The sequence below is a fragment of the Nycticebus coucang genome, chromosome 12, assembly GCF_027406575.1.
Source record: "Nycticebus coucang isolate mNycCou1 chromosome 12, mNycCou1.pri, whole genome shotgun sequence".
Taxonomy (NCBI): Eukaryota; Metazoa; Chordata; class Mammalia; order Primates; family Lorisidae; genus Nycticebus; species Nycticebus coucang.
This window is the reverse complement of record NC_069791.1, coordinates 12376923-12395136: the sequence shown is the minus strand read 5'-3', so window position 1 is coordinate 12395136 and position 18214 is coordinate 12376923. Positions and strand designations below refer to the sequence as shown.

The window sequence follows — 18214 nt, the reverse complement described above, 5'->3', positions numbered from 1 at the left end:
TGCACATCCATTCACACATCCCCACCAGTTCTTTCTGTGAGGGCTACCCCTCTCTTCCTCCACCCCTTTGCTTCTTGCCCTCCCACACTTTGTTCCTCTTTCTAGCTGTCTGGCTCCAGTCTAGGGAGTCTTCTCCAAATTTCTCCTCCATTCTCCCAAACCCATGCTGGAATACAAGGGGGCGCCACCAAGTCCGGCCTCCTCTGAGTCACACTCTTGCCCTGAAATCTTTCTCTCCTCCCCTTTCCTCATTCCTTTAATTAGAGAAACTAATGAATTTAGATCAAATCTCATTCTCCTTTTACCCCTACTCCCCAGCGGCCTTAAGCAGATGAGGGGTGCCAACAGGAGGGAAACTCTTAGCCTTGGAGTGCTCATACAAATGCCCCATAGAGTGCCGGGAGGGCTGAAGACAGCTTTGGCAGCCATGAGCTGGAGAAGTGGCCTGGTGGCAGAGCCTGGGTCTGAATAAAGGAGGGAGAAGTCTGAATCCTAGTGAATCCAGGTAACAAGACTACTCCATTCTATCTATCCAGGAAGGGTCAACAATGGAGGCCTTGCTGGCCAAAAGCAAATTTGGAGAGGCTGTGAATAACTGGCCCTTAATTTACTCCCTTGACTTATCCCCAGAGACACTGTAAATTGGGGAGAGAAGGCACCTTGTTGGGTGGTGTCTATGCAGACCTAGAGACTCAATAACCGGGGAAACTGTCATAGAAGGAAAGACACAATTCCCTCCTCCTTATGGCTGAAAAACAAGTCCTTGGGTCTCCCAGCCAAAGAGGAGGCCATGGTTGGAACCTCTATACTCAGGGTTCAGATCTGGGTGAGGATTGTGTCCATGTTATGACTATTCGTCTATTTTAAGTCTCCAAACTACAATTTATACCTCTAACATAAACATAAAACACCCCCTTTTTTAAACTGGGTCTTGAAGAGCAAAAAAAGAGGGTAGCATTATCTGGGTAATTGAGTTGGAAAATAATTCTGCTGTTGTGTGTGTAAGCGTGGCATCACCCACACGAGTTCTGTATTCGGACATGATTATCCACGCAGTTGTTCTGCTCCCCTCTGACCTACACAGATGAAACCGGGTATGTAAAGCCACTATCGAGCGGGCAGGAGATGGGTCTGGCAGTCCGGGTTCTGTGGATGCTAATGCAGCCGGAAATCTGGAGCGATCGATGGCCCAGACCCAGAGCGGGGCAGTGACTGTCTGCCTCGACGCGCGAACAAAGCAAACCCCGGGGACTTTGGGTTCCGGCCAGGCCTGAGCCCCCGCCCACCCTCCCCGCCATGTCCAGGAAAGCCGGAGCGGTTTTTAGGCCTCAGGCCGCGCGGAAAACGCACCCTGGAGCCCTAACCCTCTCTGCAGGCGGGCACCTGGAGGCTCAGAAGGCTCCGGTGCAGTTCGGCAAGACGTGGAAGTCAGGCGGCAGCCCACGGCCGCGCATATGCAGATCTGAAGATCGGAGCTGCAGCCCTTCTGTGTCTGCTTCAACCAAACCAAGTTGCCAGTTTTCTGCGGAGAGGCCTGGGGCCCACTCCCGCCGCCGCCGCCGCAGGACTCCCCGGCTTCGCCCGCAGCTCTCCGCTGCACCCTGAGCCCGGCTTGCGGTTTCCGTTCTAGGGGAGGCCCCGAGACAAAGACGCCGGCCACTGGTGGATGACGCGGGCGCCCGGGCCGCTCCCCAACTCGCGCCTGGAGCCCTCAGTTCCCTGGCCATCAGGGTACTGGGCGCTAAGACCTGAGACCTCGGTCCAAGCCCCTGTCGGTCCTGGTCCCAGCCGCGGTGCGCTTCAGGGTCCCAGGGAGAGGAAACCCAGTGCACCCACAGCCTAGGCTAGCCCAAGTAGCTCCCCGCCCAACAGCACCGGTAGCTCTGCCCGGCCCCCGCGAAGGATGAGATGACCCCTGCTGGCCAGAGCCGTGGAGACTGCCTCGCCGAGACGCAGACCCGTCCGGTTGCTTAGCCCTAAGCACCCTAAGCCTAGGCGACGCCCCAGGAGTTTGTGAGAAGCCTGGAAGAGAAGCTGCAATTTGAAGCACTGCTCAGGCTGCGGGACCAGACCTTTCTTCTAAGTGCCTTCCCTCTGCCAGGCACGCGGTGTCCCCACAGCCGCTGGCGGCCTGCTCTCCTGCCTGGCTTCTCATCTATGGCGGCTCTGTCCTGGAGGTTCCAAAGACCCACGTCGCTCGCTGGAGCCTGGCATAGGAGCCAAGAAACTAGATCTTGAAGAGACCAAACACGGCAGTACCTTTAGCCGCTCTGAGCCAGCCTATTGCCAGCGGGTGATTTCGCCTGTGAGCGAGAGCCCCTTAGGAGACAAGTCTTCCCTTGGTCAGTTTCCCTGGCCTGGCAGTAGAGAACGTCCTTCAAGGACAGGTCTGGGAGCATGGAACCCATCGGTAGTCCTCGCCTGGGAAGTTCCTCGTGAAAGGTGCATAGTTCACATACCGAGTGAAAAGATTTTTCTTAAAATACACACCTGGTCATAGTGCTACCATAACCAATATATCGAAACACTATCTAAAATGCACAGACATCTATATTACATTCTAGGCATGGAAAATATATTTCTTTATAAAATATACATATAGAGGCACTTTTATCTACTGCATGTGAATGCAACATACTGGGAAAAGGATACATATAACATGTATATTCATCACATGTAAAAAATTACTTACACATTTAAACATTACACTTTCACATATCCTACACAGGGAATGTACAGTCCTGAGTCTGTTTAGCTACATGTACATACGTACTCCATAGGTCATATAAAATCTGCATGGAAAATGCATTCAGGTGTTAATATAGCTACGTTAAAAACTGCATGGAAAATACATTGATGTTATTATACATACAAAAAGTACGTATAGAAAATGTATTCTATAAATATGTTTGCATACATGATATACACCGAAATGTTGAAATACACTGAAGAACATTCTTTGGATCTACATATTGCATTACAATACACATTGCTGGGGGATCTTAAAAACAATAGCAGAAGGAAGTTCAGTTATTGGCAGTGATGGTTTCCATAAGTTGGGCCTATTTTCTGTTCTGTATTTCTATGATTTAAATCTGCTAACTCCCCTGCTATGTCTATATATATTATTTACTCTGTGTCCCGGCTGCAACTCTTGCCTGAAGCACTGGTCTATATTTAGAGGGGAAAGTGCTGTTTCCAGCAGAGTCCCACTGCATAATCACACCTGTATGGAACAAGCATTATGCCCCAGATATCTGGAGATGCACTCTTACATTAATAAATATAGAGTTACTTGGTGTTGCTAGTTACAAAAGAGGGTGCCATGATGGCCTGATAAGTTGTGTAAAAGGCAGAATTCCTGGGTGTGTGCAGGGCACTCAGAGCTCCCAAAGGCTAAAGTTTTCATGTTTAGTTTCTGTTCAATTTATTTTTGAGTCTTGAATATAAGAAGCAGCATGAAACAAAGACTGGACCTTGGCTTCTATGTCCCTCTCAAATCCAGGAGCAGCTCCACTCCACTGCATCCAGTTAGGACAGAGAGGCTTCTGGCCTACCCAGCCCCTTGACTTCCTTGTCATCTTTAAATTGGGCTTGGACTGTACAAGCAGCAGAGAAAATCTATCCCATAACCAAGTTTTTTTTTTTTTTTTCAGCAAAACCCACTAGTAACACTTTTGAATAGACATTTTCCAGCACTAAGCTGGCTATGTTTTAGCATCCTAAAGATTAGTCCCACTTGGGTCTTTCCTTAGCAACTGGAAATCTAAAACTCTGACATATGCCTATGGAAAAATTCTTTGAGAGACAATGCATTCACACCCAGCACAGATATTGTTTATGAGTCCATGGGTTCTGCGGCGGCCATATTTTACAGTCCAAAGGAATCAATTAATTAGAGCCTCCCAGTCCCCCCGGCCGGCCGCTGCTCGGCTGAGCACAGAGGCTGAGATAGATGTGCGTGGCCGCAGGTCTTGTTAACAAGCCTCGTCATAAAGATGGAAATGATAAGGAAAGCAAGGAAGCCCCTGCTGCCGCGAGGGGGGGCTTTGAGGGCCCAGCCCTACAGCGTGTGGGGCAGCGGCTGACCTGAGCAGGAGCAGGGTACTTCTGGGTGCCCGCTCCGGTTTCTCCAGCGTTCTCTATTTCTGGGCATCCATATTGTTAGTTAGGACCCGGATAATCTCCTCTCCCCTCCCCTTCCCTGAATTTTCCCTTTTCCTCATTGAGTCGCCAATCAGATTTTTAAAAATAAAAATATATAAACCTCTGTCTGTGAGTGCCTGTCTTGCCCTCTGCCATGTTTGTTCGGGAATCCGCCGCCTTGTTCCTTTCCCTGCATTTCGCTGCGTGGTTCATTTTCATCTTCTTTTGGCTCACTTCTTCCTCCTTCTGCTCTTTCTCTGGCTTTGTGGTTGCTTTTTCTACCAGATCGGTGCTGGCTCAGGCCCCAACTGGCTTGTAAAAAAAAATATATATATATAAATGTCCCTTGGTTATCGCACTAGAGTGAACAGCCCCAGATAAGCCAGACCCAATGAAGATAAAAAAAAAAAAAAAAAAAAAAAACCTTGGGTGTAATTGCTGGTTTGGGTTGCAGCACTTAATTCTGTTTATTCTCGGCTCACCGATATGCATACTTAACGGAAAGATATTCATATTAAAGGGCAGGGGGGAATTAATTTTACTTTTATAGTCATCTATTAAGAGCAGAAGATGATCTGAGTCTCCTTTAAAGGGACCCAAAAAGGGAGGGAGGGAAAAAGAAAGAAGGGGGGGAGGGAAAAATATGACTGAAAGCGAACAAAGATCTTTGCCTGAAGAAACAATGTAACACTAGACAGAACTATAAAGTCTGGGAATGTAAGAAAGCAGAACTGTCTCAGCTTCCCCCATTTGGAATCCTGTCCCCAGCACTTCCTGCTGAAATCCTGACCCTGACTACACAGTGGTATTCCAGGAAGAGTTCATGCAATTATTCAGATAATTGTAGGGGGAGAGGGAGAAAGCATTTCTCTTTTATTGTCTGGCCCTCTCTGGTGTCTGTGCAGAGGAGGAGGTGGGGGTTGCATGGGTTATAGAGGAAAAGGAGATGATAGAGTCTCCCAATATCACCCCAAGCCCCACAAAATGGCTACTGCTAAATCAAGAAGGCCCTAGGCAGGAGCTTATAGATTTTGAAACATCTCAAGAAGGCACACGAAATACAGTTTGAATAGCTCCGATCCAGTTTCACTTTCCAGGATATTTGCTTGGTTTTACTTGGTCTGCATAGACCTGCCTTCTCTAATATTGTAATCATTACAAGTAAGTGGATAATAGATAATTACAGGGGTGTCAATAATATCTTTTTATAGCCGCACAAGATATGATTAGAGTTAATGTCAGAGGCTCTGCTGGAGCCTGGGAGGCAGCAAGAAAGGTAAAGAGGCCTAATAGTCTTTCTCTGTCCTATTTTTATGTGTGTGAGAGTCTCCAGAAATCCCTAATTCTCTAAATTCTCTCCCAGATGTCTTAAGGGAAATTTCTAGGATTTTAAGGGCTGAAAGCCCAGAGAAGGGCAAGCAACAATTTTGTACTTGAACTCTTCCTCCCTTACTCTCAGGAACAGTAAGCTCTGCTCTCCCCATGTCCCCACTGTCCAAGGCTTTGCTCTCAATCCAAGGCCACTAGGGTCACCCAGACATTGCAGGTAAGGCCAGTGAAAGGACGATAGGGTCTTATCAAAACCAAGTTCATTATCATCCCCAAGTGGGCATTGGGCCCCAAGTGAAGCCACTTTGGGTCCCAAATTGGCACTTTCTTGGAGTCTTCTCCCCCAGGGACACCCGGGTTGGGACAAAAGGCATGCTAGGAATAGGAGGGCAGTTCAACCTGGGTATGAAGGGAGGATCGAAAACCTTTTTTCCTTGTTTTGGGAACTTAAGAGACCAGAAGACTATGAACGAGAAAGATTGCCATAGAGGCAGTGCCAAAGAGCAAGGCAAAAGAGAATTGAGGGAAACTATGAAATCAGCAGGCAAAAAAAGAAGGAATAAATGGAAGAAAAGGAACAAAAAGAAGGGAAAGAAATGACAAAGGAAGGAAGGAAATAAAAAGGAAGCCGTAGAAAAAAGAAGAAGAAGAAAAGAGAGAAATGAATATAAGAGATTGGAAAAGAAAGGCGGGTGGGAGGTGGAAGAAAGGGTCGGCGATTGCTTTAGCTGGGCTGCTGCTGGCAGCAGTCTGGGTGGGCGGGGGCGCCGTGACAAAGTGAAGGTCAAGTTAGCATCGTACCTTATAAGGAAGGCGTCAGTCCTCCATTTCAGCCTTTCTCTCTGCCAGGACGTGGCCGTGGCATTTCTGGTCTTGTAAACACCGGACTCTTTGGGGCCTTAAAAAAATAAAGAGCCCCCTCCTTCCTTTATTGGGGGTGAGCTCTGCAGACTGGGAAGGCGGCAGACGGGGAAATCAACTAATGAAGACTCGGGGAAACTTTTCTCTCCTTTTCTCTCTCTGGCTCCGCTCCCTGCCAGCTGGGGCACTCTCCCTCCCCCTTTCCTCCCCGCCCCCGCTCCCCCCTCCGCCTATTTTTTTCTCCGCATCTCCCGGTCTTCCGTATCTTTCCCCACTATCTGTAACTCTGGCCTTTCTCCACACCCCTTCCTCCCCTACCGCAGACTTCTAAATCCCTTCCTATTCCACTGCGATGCGGAGGAGGACGTAAGAAATTGGAGAGAAAATTAAACGTCATAAAGAAAAGTTCATTTACAGCTTAAATGTCTGAATTTACGGTTTCCTTCAGAATACAAGGCGGTACATTCGGTAAGGAGGAGAAGTGAGGCAGGCGGGGTGGGGAGGGCTGGTGCTGTAGGAGACTTGATTTTATTTATTTCTCAGATGCAGAGGGGGGAAGAAAGCGGGAGAAGCTGAAAAGAGAGAGAGAAGCATTTGAACCCGGCAGCTCCTACGAAGAAGGCTGCCGCTGGTGAGACTGGGAGCAAAGCGCGACTGCACAGGGACCGGGTCCTGCCACAGCCGAGCGCTCAGCCGGCTCAGAGGAGGCCTTGAATGCGGAGGAAACTAGTATTTTAGATTTTCGTTGGTCTAGAGGAGGAGGGAGGCAAGAATAGAGGGAGGTAGGGAGACAAGCAGGGTGAAACTGCGGCGCAGGCAGCCGGCGAATCGGAAAGCGGAAAGTGAGCTCCGGAGCGGCGGCGGCAGCTGCTGCCGGGGTGGTGGGGCAGTCGGCAGGCTCAGCCTGAAGGCGCTGAAAGGAGCCCGAACAGGGGTCCTGGATCTTTTTCCTCCAGGGTAGCACTGGAGAGAGTGAAAGAAGGACGAGGGAGGGTAGAGAGAGAGAGTGAGTGAGAATATGAATGAATTGGTGTGGGGCTATCTGTAGAAAACTCACCTTTCTCCTGGATCTCACAGTTTGCTTTCCCCTTAGCTTCCTCTGGGCTCTTGGAGCCATTTAGGGGCCTAGTCACTGCTTTTGAATTTGGAATTCTAATGCCAAGGGAAGGGAGGTTACACAGAAAGCAGTCTGGAAAATTGTGGTTAAATCTGGTGCTCTAAAAGAACCTAATTGTTGTCACCGCCACCCTCCCCAACTGGAAAACTGACCTCTGGGATCAGTCCCCTCCCACTTTACCTACCAATTTGAGAGCACCTCAGGGCTATTTAGGGACCTGAAATAGGGAGCAGCGAGGAGTAGCAGAGGTGGTCAGCGGAGCTCTCAGGCCTCAGTGCCTGGTGCTTCCTACCCAGTGTCCCGATAAAGAAAAACAAAGAGGGAGGGTTTGATTATTTCTGCTAAAGTATCCCAGTTTTCAAAGAAACTTCTGACCCCAAGATTGAAGGTGACCAAGGATCTCTTCCAGAGACTTTTAACCTATAAAATGCCACTTATATCACAAAGTGCCTGGGCAGTACCCAGGGTGGGGATGTTTGTTACCAGGAAGCCCCAGGGAGGGAACAGTGGGCCCTTTTTGGATATGGATAAAGAACAGTTGAAACGGAGTTGGGAGGCCTTTTCTATGTCCCCCCAGCATGGGAAGGGGAGCCCCAGATAGTGAGGTAGTTTATGATCTGGGATGGTTCCCCCTCAGTGTGGGAAAGATACAGATAGCCAGACCTCACCCTGCAAAAATGTGCTTCATGTCTGTGACATAAAATTAGCAGGCACTTTTGAAATTTAGGGGCATGCAGAGAGTGAGGCTGGACCAGATACCCTGGTGAAGGCAGAAGCTGAGGTGTGACTCAGAGTGGGCTCGGGAATCTGAGGGGTAAGCCTGGGAAGATATCACCCAAAACCATTTCCTCAGAGAAGCAAAGTACACACAATGAGCCTCCAATATTGAAAAACACCAGATGATCTGCTTCGAAAGGACATAAACAGGCCAAGCGGACGCTGGTTAATAAAACCCGAAAAAGCCCAGACAGAAACACTTAAAATGCCCAAGAAACAAAGCACACCATGACAAATTCTCACCGAACACCCAAGTACACGCACCGGAATGCTTCCAGACACAGAGAGGAGACTTCATTACCCGTGGACGCTCAGGCATACCTGCCCAGCTCCAAGAGCACACACAAATTTGTGGGCTCTCCTAAACTGACCCAAGGGTCAGGGGGGCAGGAATCAGCTGATACACACCCTGGCTGCATGCACACCCCACAGAGCCAGCCTACGTCTCCTGAGCCTCGCTAATGCACAATCCATACCGAGAGATAAAAGTCTAGACAATAGACGGCTGTTTATGACAACGAGCCTCTCCAAGTTTGGGACCAGGCGATAAATCTCTGGCAAATCTTCCTGTAACTCATCTTCTGGCTATCATGATGAGACAACCACGGAGACCACAGAGAGGAAAGCAGCAAAATGAGGGAGACTTTTAAATCGTGAACAGAAGCCACCTTCCCTACTGGGCGAGCAGGCATACCACCACACTCACCTCTCCCAGTGAGTCCACACTGTGGAAGCTTTTGGATCAAGCGTCAGAGTACAGGCGAGTCAGGGCTCCGCACAGAATGCCCTAGCTTCCAGGCTTATGGAATGTGCAGGCAGAAGGCAGGGCCTGGAGGCTAGAACAGAGCCCCACAGACTATTCTTGCTGGGGACAAGTGTCCTTTTGTTTTTAGAGACTGAGATCTTCTTGCTCTGTGTCACCTGAATTTTTTTCACCTTGTGCTCCCCTTTTGTCTGTCTGTCTGTCTCCCTTTCTCTGTCTTTCCCTCTCTCTCTTTTTCCCTTTTGGATTGATGGGCTGTTCCCTTTTGCATTTTCGACCCAGGCGTCTGATTACAAGTAAAGAGCCACTGAAGTTGATCTCATAAAAATGCCGCGAGTTCACTTTGATCAGGGCAGACTGAGTCCAAGCCTAAAGTAGGCGCTAAAGCTGGGGAATGGGGGCTTGAGCCAAACAGGCCTCCCCTCCGCAGCCAGGCGGAAGATCCGGGTGGCCCAAAAGGGCAATCCCACCCAGAAAGGGTATTTTTTGTGCTGCTGAAACTGGCTTAGAAAACTACAGTCCAACACCAGTGGCTCTATTTCCAGACTGCTTTTAAGACTTTTCCTTCATTTTGGAGCATTTGGTGAGAGGGCCAGTGAAACGGGCTCGTAAAATGGAGCTTTTATGGAGAGAAATGGGGTTGTGTTTCTAACCTCCTGAGACAATCTCACCTCGGCTTGGAAGAAGCTGGGTGGGGCTGCTGGGGCAATGAGCCACCCTCCTCTCTTCCCCCTACCTGACCCATAGGTCTGAGGAACCTTTGAGCAGAGTCCACCAACTTAGGTGGTCTGACTTGGGGCCCCAGACTTGGGGCAATGGCCCAGTTGGAGGAGAGGTGGAAGCCTGAACCAGAAGTCCAACACACCCTTCTTGTTCCCTGGTTGGTGTGGACGTAGGGTGTTCTGGTTACAAGAAAAAGCGCTAGCTTGAAAAAAGCACACTAAAGGGGTTATTAAATGAGGAGATATTGCTGTAAGGGAAAGAAATGTGCCCAAATAAGTGCAAGCTGATTTCTAATGAGGGTCCCTTCTTCCCCACCCAGCCTGGAAACAAGTGATGGTGTCCATGGAAGGGACTCTCTCCACTTATCTTTTTATTGACTCCTCAAGGGGCTGAATTTACAATCCAAGCCTACCGGAGCTCTTAGAGGCCCCTTTTCTCAGTGCTTTTCTCCCAGTTCATAGTCTATGAGGTGATCCCCTCTCCCTACCACAATTAGCTCTCTAGAATCCAGAGCAGCAGGAGGAGGCAGACAGGCTGCTAGGCAGCCCCAGTGCTCTGTGCATTTTCAGAGGCTACTCTGGGAGCTACCCAGGCTGGAATTCAGGAGATACTGCCCCCTTCCGAAGCTGTCTCTTTTGTCTACGTATGGGGGAGAAGGGCAGTGGAATCTGTCAGTGGCCCTGGTCAAACTACCACGGAAGCCGCCCAGACTCTTAGTGGCCAGGCTGGCAGCACTGAGGCTACTTAGAGCCAGTGGGGAGAGCAGGATGGCCCTGCCATGGAAGATTTCAGGCAAAAACTGGGGACTCCAGGTGGATGGGGGGCCTCATGTACCCATCAAGTGAGGTAAAAACATAAGGCTCCTGGAGCAGGACAGGGAAAATGTTGGGGGACAGAAAGGGGTCCCATGTTGGGATGGCACTGATGCCCTGGCCAGAAATCACAGACAGAGAAGGCACAGCCTGAGACAAGAAGCCCAATAGATGCTTCTGGGCAGCCTGAACCCAGGGCTGGGCAAGAAGGACATTATCCCACACCTTCGGCATTTTTGCCAATCAACTTCTATCTGACCTTAGCTGCTAGGGCCTTTTTTTTGTTGACAACAAGTAGTTGCTGGGATTTTTAAAAATTGTTGAAAAAATAAAAGTCAGATCAACACTAGAGAACATTTTGAACCTCATGCCTAACTTCTAGGAGAAAGAATATTACTTTCGAGAACTCTGTTGGGAGACCTGAGTTTCCTAGGTACCAACTTCTTGACATTCTTTTTTGTTTCAAGGAAATAGGGCCGCCAGCAGCTCATTGCAGCCGCCTGGCTCACTTTTATGGTGGCCCGAGAATAAACTTTGGTGGTCAAATTCAAGTGCTCAGACCCACAGCTGTCTCCTCACAGGAAGCAGCCCCCCCCTCACTGTGTAGACTAAGCCTTGGGGGATTGGGCCCCACATCATCCTGGAGGCCAGGAAAGGAAAGTAGAATCCTGAAGGTAAGTGGGGAAAGTGGGAGCGGAGACTCTGAGCCCATATCCACACCTCTGCAAGGGGTAGGGGAACCTCTTGCCTCCCTCCTGCTCATTCCTATCACTGTTTGGGGAGCATTTTGCCTCCAATAAACTGGAGTTTAATAAGGTCAGCATGAACCCCATAAAAGCTACAGTCCATAGTTCCCCACCATTATAATTAAAAATGCTGGCCCCAGCTCACCCTATAAAAATGGCTAGAGGAAAGAGGAAACGCAACAGATTTTTCTTTTAGTGGTCCCTTCCCGACAGAAAAATCCCACACTTTAGCAAAGCCCCACTCTACTTCCTCTTTGCTTCAGTTAAGGTCTGACCAAGACTAAAGAAGCATCAGTGCCCAGCCCTGAGTGGTGCCTGAGGCCTTTCCTGGTATTCCAGAGCTGCCCCAAGGATGAGACCCACATTTGAAGCAGACTCCACCCAGGTATAGCTTTAAAAGCTGAGCAGTTTGTGGAGGCAGGAACATTGAAGTAGGAATAGATGCTGGGGATTATATCTGGAGGCAAGGTATAATTTTTTGTGTCTTCCCTATCTGGTTAGGGAATCTTGGCATCTCATTATGTTGCATCAGGAAAAATCAAATTAATTTTAAGTGGAAATCAAGTATAACCAAAAGTTATGGGTGTAAAGAAGGGTTGGGATTATTTTTTGCTTTCCCTGAGTGTACAGTGGGCTGAGTCCTTGGGGGCTTCAGTTTTTCCGCTCCTTCCAAATCACGTCCTAGCGGCTCCTCCTTGGCTCCAAGGTTGCTTTCTGCTCATGCTGGTTACTCTGGTCCCTTGGACCCAGTCCAGAACCTTTCAATAAAGTGATTTTCAGTTGCCCAGATGTGCCCTATAGTACCCAGAGGAGTGGAAGGCAAGGGAGGGCAGAATCATAACCCTTGGGCCACAGCTGAAAGGAGGCTGACAGACTCTGAAGAGGGCAGGGCAAGACTCTGAAGAGAAACAGGAAAGGGCACTATGGTCTACCCAGGAGAGGGGTTGGGGGCATTGACTAAGGAGTGGCCCCTGCCCCAGCCAACCCCAAGGTCCTTTGCTCCCTTCCACCATCCTGCTGTTCTGTACTGGAGATGCATACCTGAACCCAACTGCCCGCCTCACACTCCCCCAAATCATTCAAGGATAGGAGCCTCAAGGCCAGTACCCCCTACTATATCCTTCCTGGGCCCTGACGGGCATCTTTTCAACTCACTACCTGAGGCTGAGCCCCCAACCCAAAGGTCCCTGACAGAGAAGATACATGGCTCTCAGTCTAATCCTTTTCTTTGGGGTTTGGGATTTGAAAATCCACAGTGGATACAGCTTTCTTCACATTGATTGACAATAAAGGCGGGCATGAAATATTCACCCAGGGCCACTCTCTCATACTAAATATTTAACACAACATTAGAGAAGGTTTTACCCAGACTTCACCAGGCACCGGCTGGGCGGCTGGCGCACTGCTCACCACTCATTTATGACTAATCCGAGTCCCTAGCCAGCGGCAGCACAGCAAGTCAGACAAAGTTGGGACACTGGCTTGCAGCAGGGCTGCCTCACCTTTGGGAAACTTCAGATACTCTTCCGGGGAGTCTCTTTAAAGAATCCAAAAAGGGAGTCTTGACACCCAACTCTGGCCAGGAAAAGAGTAGATTTCTTCAAACTCCTGTAAACAGGCACTGACTCTAGGGGTTGTAGGGGTAAGAGTCCCTGAGACTTGGGGTTGGGGGGAATCAGGCAGCAGGGAAAGAAATCCTCACTCCCATCTGTCTGGTGCTGATCACAGGGAGGAGGCAAGACCCCCACATGTGAAAGCCCTCCTCCTTCCCCCAGTCCTGGGGGGGAAGAGAGCAGCAGCTAGAAAAAAAATACAATTACCCCCTCCCAGCCACCACCCTCGCCCATCCCACCGCCCACCCCACCCCAAACCTCTCTCTCCTCCTTTGCTCATGCTGTGGAATGGAGAGGAGGGGAGTGACGGGAGAAAAACGAATACAAATCTGCAATTGATTTTCATAATGTTTCTGCGGTGTTTGCAAACCAATCGCCTGAACGTCCCCGATCTTACCTAAGAGAGAACCCCTCCTACGTCTGCGAAGTGCTCCGAACTGATATATGACAATATCTACTTTGGATCACGTGCTCGGGGAGAGAGACTAAGACGGATAACGCGTCATCTCGCCTTCCCAAATTTTCCCCCCTCGCTAGACTGGGTCCAAAACCTTCATCCGGAGCCGGCAGGAGAGGAGAACGATGTTTAACTCGGTCAACCTGGGTAACTTCTGCTCGCCGTCGCGCAAGGAGAGGGGCGCTGATTTTGGCGAGCGGGGGAGCTGCGCCTCCAACCTCTATCTGCCCAGTTGCACTTACTACATGCCTGAGTTCTCCACGGTCTCCTCCTTCCTGCCCCAGGCCCCCTCTCGTCAGATCTCCTATCCCTACTCAGCCCAAGTGCCCCCAGTCCGGGAGGTCTCCTACGGCCTGGAGCCATCCAGCAAGTGGCACCATCGGAACAGCTACTCTTCCTGCTATGCGGCCGCCGATGAGCTTATGCACCGGGAGTGCCTGCCTCCTTCCACCGTCACCGAGATCCTCATGAAAAACGAAGGCTCCTACGGCGGCCACCACCACCCCAGCGCCCCGCACTCAGCCCCCGCCGGCTTCTACTCGTCAGTCAACAAGAACAGCGTCCTGCCTCAAGCCTTCGACCGTTTCTTCGACAACGCCTACTGCGGTGGCGGCGACCCACCCGCCGAGCCCCCCTGCTCGGGCAAGGGCGAGGCCAAGGGGGAGTCCGAGGTGCCCCCCGCCTCGGGACTGACGTCCCGGGCCGAAGCGGGTGCTGAGGCCGAGGCTGAGGAAGAGAACACAAATCCCAGCTCGTCCGGTTCAGCCCACTCCGCGACCAAGGAGCCGGCCAAAGGAGCCGCCCCCAGTAGGTAGCGGCGGCCGGGAACAGGCGGGCAGCGAGGGAGGGAGAGAGGGAGGGCGAAAGTAGGGGGGAGGCAAGGGGAGCAAGGACGGCCTCGTGTTTTGGGTCAGTCCGATTTTATGTGGAGTTTTATAAGCATTCAAAGGATTTTATTATAACCTACAAAGCCCTCTCTCCCAACGACTCGACTTTTTACGATAGAGAAGGGGTGGGGAGGGAGGGAAAAGGGCTCTTTGGAAAAGCCGGGTGAAGCCCCCCTTCCCCGTTATCTCCCTCGGTCTGTGAAATTTTTAAAAGTGCCACCATTCCGGGCGATATTAACTTTGATCATGAACTTAGAGGAGCATTTAAGGAAGGATGGGGAACCGGGCTGCCGGGGAGTGGGAGGGCGGGGAGGGGTGGAGGGGGAGAAAGGGGAGGGCGAGGGAAAGGCCGAGAGAAACTCAGAGAGGGGGAGAGGTGGGGGAGAGAAGCAATGGAGCAGAACCTGAGACCAGAGAAGCCAGCCAGGGCTGCTCGGATTCTTTTCAAAACAACTTTTGAAAAAGCTCAAACTATGTGTTTGCGAGTCCTTGAGCAGGAACCCAAGCAACCCTGAGGTCAGAGGCGACAGGGTAATAGGAGAGGCGGCTCAGGGCTTCACTGCGCCCCAGGCGAGGGTCTCAGCGTCTCTCCTCGGTGCGTGGCCTAGGTGCCGGCCTAGAGCTGCAGCGTGGAAGGCACCGCCAGGCTGGCGTCCGGGGCACCAGGCCCCGGAAGAGACTGTCTGGTGTCTGGGTGCCTGCTCTCACTGTCTTCCTCCACTCCTCCCCACTGCTCTCTCTAGATCTCACTTCTTCGCGCCTGTGCTCCGCCGGTCCCCCAGATTTCTGGAGGAGGGGGCGGTGGGCTCTCAGAACCCCAAGGAGAAAAGCTTGGGAAGGGGCAGAGGGCTGCAGGGGCGCAAGCAGGGGGCTCCAGCGTCTTTCCTTCTGTCCCAGACCGGGTCTGCCACCGCTCTCCTGAGGGACGGAAGTGGGGGTGCTGCTGGTCGTGCAGTAGCCTCTGATTGGGACCAGCTAGATTTGGCAGGGGGTCGAGGCTTGCCCCCAGCTCTGCGCCCGGCGAGGAGAGCTCGCCGGCCTGGCGGGAGGGCTGCCTGGAGGTTAGGCTGGGAGAAGGCCCGCTGATAGCTCAGCGGGCTGGGGTCGCCCGCGTCTCACGTGTCTCTCTCCCCCCTCTCCTCGCACTTGCCCCCTCCCCTCCCTCCAGACGCCCCCCGCACCCGCAAGAAGCGCTGCCCTTATTCAAAATTCCAGATCCGGGAACTGGAACGAGAGTTTTTCTTCAACGTGTATATCAACAAAGAGAAGCGGCTGCAGCTGTCCCGGATGCTGAACCTGACTGACCGACAAGTGAAAATTTGGTTTCAGAACAGAAGGATGAAAGAAAAAAAACTGAGCAGAGACAGGCTGCAGTATTTCTCGGGAAATCCGCTACTGTAACCGCAGACCGGGCCCTGTTGGGGAAGCGGGATAAAAGGGGAAATTATTTTATTTTATTTTTATTTTTTATTTTCTAACTCGTCTTCTTTCCGCGGGTGGAAAACTGGACTGTGGCCAGGGCTGGCCCCCACTGCCGTTGCTGGCACTTCTTTCCGGAACCTCCTTCACCCTCGCCTGACTCTCGCTGTGGGACAGGGACCGAGCCTGGAAAGGGGGTGAAGAGAAGTGTGTGACCTATGGCGAGTGGACATCTTTGGCGCCAAGGCCTAGACTCTTTATTTAAAAGAAAACACACCTCGGCGACAATGTCTTGCTGCTCAGATTGGGTGGGGGGAGGGGCCACAGTAGTGGGCGCCTGAGCCGAACACCTCAAACTAAAAGCCTTCCCTTGCCCAAGTGAAAAATCCGCTAAGATACCATGTCTTTGAGCGGAAACTTCTCTGGCTTCCCTTTCCTACCCCACCTTGCCCCCTATTAGGGGCCAGCTAAATGTGATCCTGCCTTGCTGTGAAATTCCTGTACCTTCGATCTGGTGTTAGGTGTGCAAAGTCGGTGTCCTACCTCCGTCCGCGCCCAGGCCCCGCCCGAGCATAGTTGTCCTCCTCGTGAATGTGTAGAGCCCTCCTTTGAAATTTCTTAACTGGTGCATTGAGGTTTCCTAACCTTTTTCCAATAAGCGCCCCACTCCATGGATTTCTACCTATAGTCTATGCAGTTGTTACCTCTTTTTTTTTTTTAAGGAAAAAAAGATTGGGTGGGCTGGAGTCTGTAGGGAGATGGGATTGGGCACCTCCCCTAAGCTGGGGCCTGAATTTTTGTAAATAAATTCCACAAGCTTTTCTTTCTACCCAGAGGGAATGGGGGGAGGATGTGCCCAGAATGAGATTGGAATCACCCATCTCTCCATGTGCTTGAGTGCGTGTGTACATAGGCAATCCCCACTCTGCTCCCATCCCAGAGGGATTGCTGTGAATTTTTTTTTGTGGCAAATAAAGATATTTCATTCTGTTCAATATTATGATTTATTTGACCCTTTATTAACCCCTTTCCTCTTAAAACCCTCCATTCTCCCCAGGCGGTGGAGGAGGAGGAGGCAGGTGGGCAGAACCCAACCCGTGAGAACAGGCACCCAGAGGTGAGGTAGGCCTGCATTGGCCCGTCTGGAGCACCTCTGCACTGGCAAGGCCAAGATTGTGATGGTGGCCTCCTCCCGCTCTCAAGCTGAGGACATTCCACAGCTACTCTCAAGCTCTCCTTCCTCACGTGCAGCTCGAGCTGTGTCCAAATACCCAGCAACGGACTTTCCATTTAAGTACACATTTGTCGTGGAGTTAATTGTAACCATCATCGAATTTAAATTTACAGTAATTTTTTTGGCTCCACTGCCCTCCTGCCAGATGTCTCCGTCTGTCGCAATTAAATGTGTAGGTTTGAGGGTATGATGTTAGTGGGTTTTTTCTCTATGAGAAGACTGTATTGGAATTTTTATATACAGTTTTTAAGGAAGGGGGGAGAGAAACAATCCCCCTCCCTCTTCTCTCTGAAGCCCCTGAGGGTGGGAAGGTGGGGCTGCTTCCCCTTGGGCACAAATGGCCAGGCTCTTCCAGACACAACAAGACGCTAGGCTGGAGCCACCCTGATGTTTATACATTGGGTATTCCAGAGAGTAAAAACCCCCAGAGATTTGTTTTGTAGGGGTTAGCAAGGGGGTGGGGCACTAGGAAAGGAGGTGACCTGTGAGGACAGTCACCATATCCATCTATATTTGCTGTGTTTTCTTCAGTGTAAAGATAATCATGATTCTTTTTGTGCTTTCAGCGGGGACACTTAGCTGGTGTCTGTTCCAAATTTGTTACTTTGGGACAGAGGTCTGCAACCAGTTCTCTCATGCTTCCCCTCTCTTTCTGTTCTTGCCTAATTCAAGGAAGATGTTTTTGTCAATACAATTCTTTTGGATGAAAGGAAAACCCATCATGACTATCAAATCTGGGTTCTGTCTTTTTTGATGGCAGGGACCTCAGCAGCTTAGGGGTCTGAATCTCTAATTTGTAAATGTGGGTCTTAAGTGAAGATTTGCAAAATGGGGTGTATATGCATTGCACAGTTTCCTCATGTGCCCATATATTTGATTTTAATCAATGTGCCTATGGGTGTGCATGATGAGTGTATGTATACATATTTGCCTGTAGTAAAGGGTAAAGCTGAGCACATTCACAGCTAGAGTTTATGTCTCTGTGGTGTGTAACTATAGGAAATGTTTAGTGAGTGTGGGCAGGAATGCAAGTGAAAGTCCTGTGTGTTTGTGTGTGCATATGTGACACTTCTCTGGGTATTATGTTTAGCCACTAGTCATATTAGGGAATATTTGCCTTCTGGACATGTTTCCTGTAAAAGTAAGATGGAAATAACTCTATAGAATGAACCTGTTTATAAAGCAAAATATAAACTTCCAAATGGCTCCTAATTTTGGAGAAAAATATTTAAAACCCTCAGCTACCACTTTCTCTGCAATGTGCAGCCCAGAAAATGTCCTAGGCTCCAGGGGAGATTTCTGATAGATGAAAGGAGAGGATCATCATGAA

General features: G+C 50.4%; 1 protein-coding gene across 1 annotated transcript; it reads left to right on the top strand.

Moving 5' to 3' along the window:
- Positions 1–13355: 13355 nt before the first annotated feature.
- On the top strand, positions 13356–17852 carry HOXC11 (homeobox C11). The gene is made up of 2 exons (XM_053556773.1): positions 13356–14151; positions 15400–17852. Exons 1-2 carry the CDS (start codon positions 13470–13472, stop codon positions 15630–15632), a joined length of 915 nt encoding a protein of 304 aa, XP_053412748.1. The 5' UTR covers positions 13356–13469; the 3' UTR covers positions 15633–17852.
- The last annotated feature ends 362 nt before the right edge of the window (positions 17853–18214 follow it).

Bases quoted from the DNA above. Each gene is read 5' to 3' on its own strand.
- HOXC11 (XM_053556773.1), top strand. From the start codon at position 13,470: ATGTTTAACTCGGTCAACCTGGGTAACTTCTGCTCGCCGTCGCGCAAG. The intron at 14,152-15,399 runs GTAGGTAGCGGC...CCCTCCCTCCAG, and splicing joins GGCCAAAGGAGCCGCCCCCA to ACGCCCCCCGCACCCGCAAG.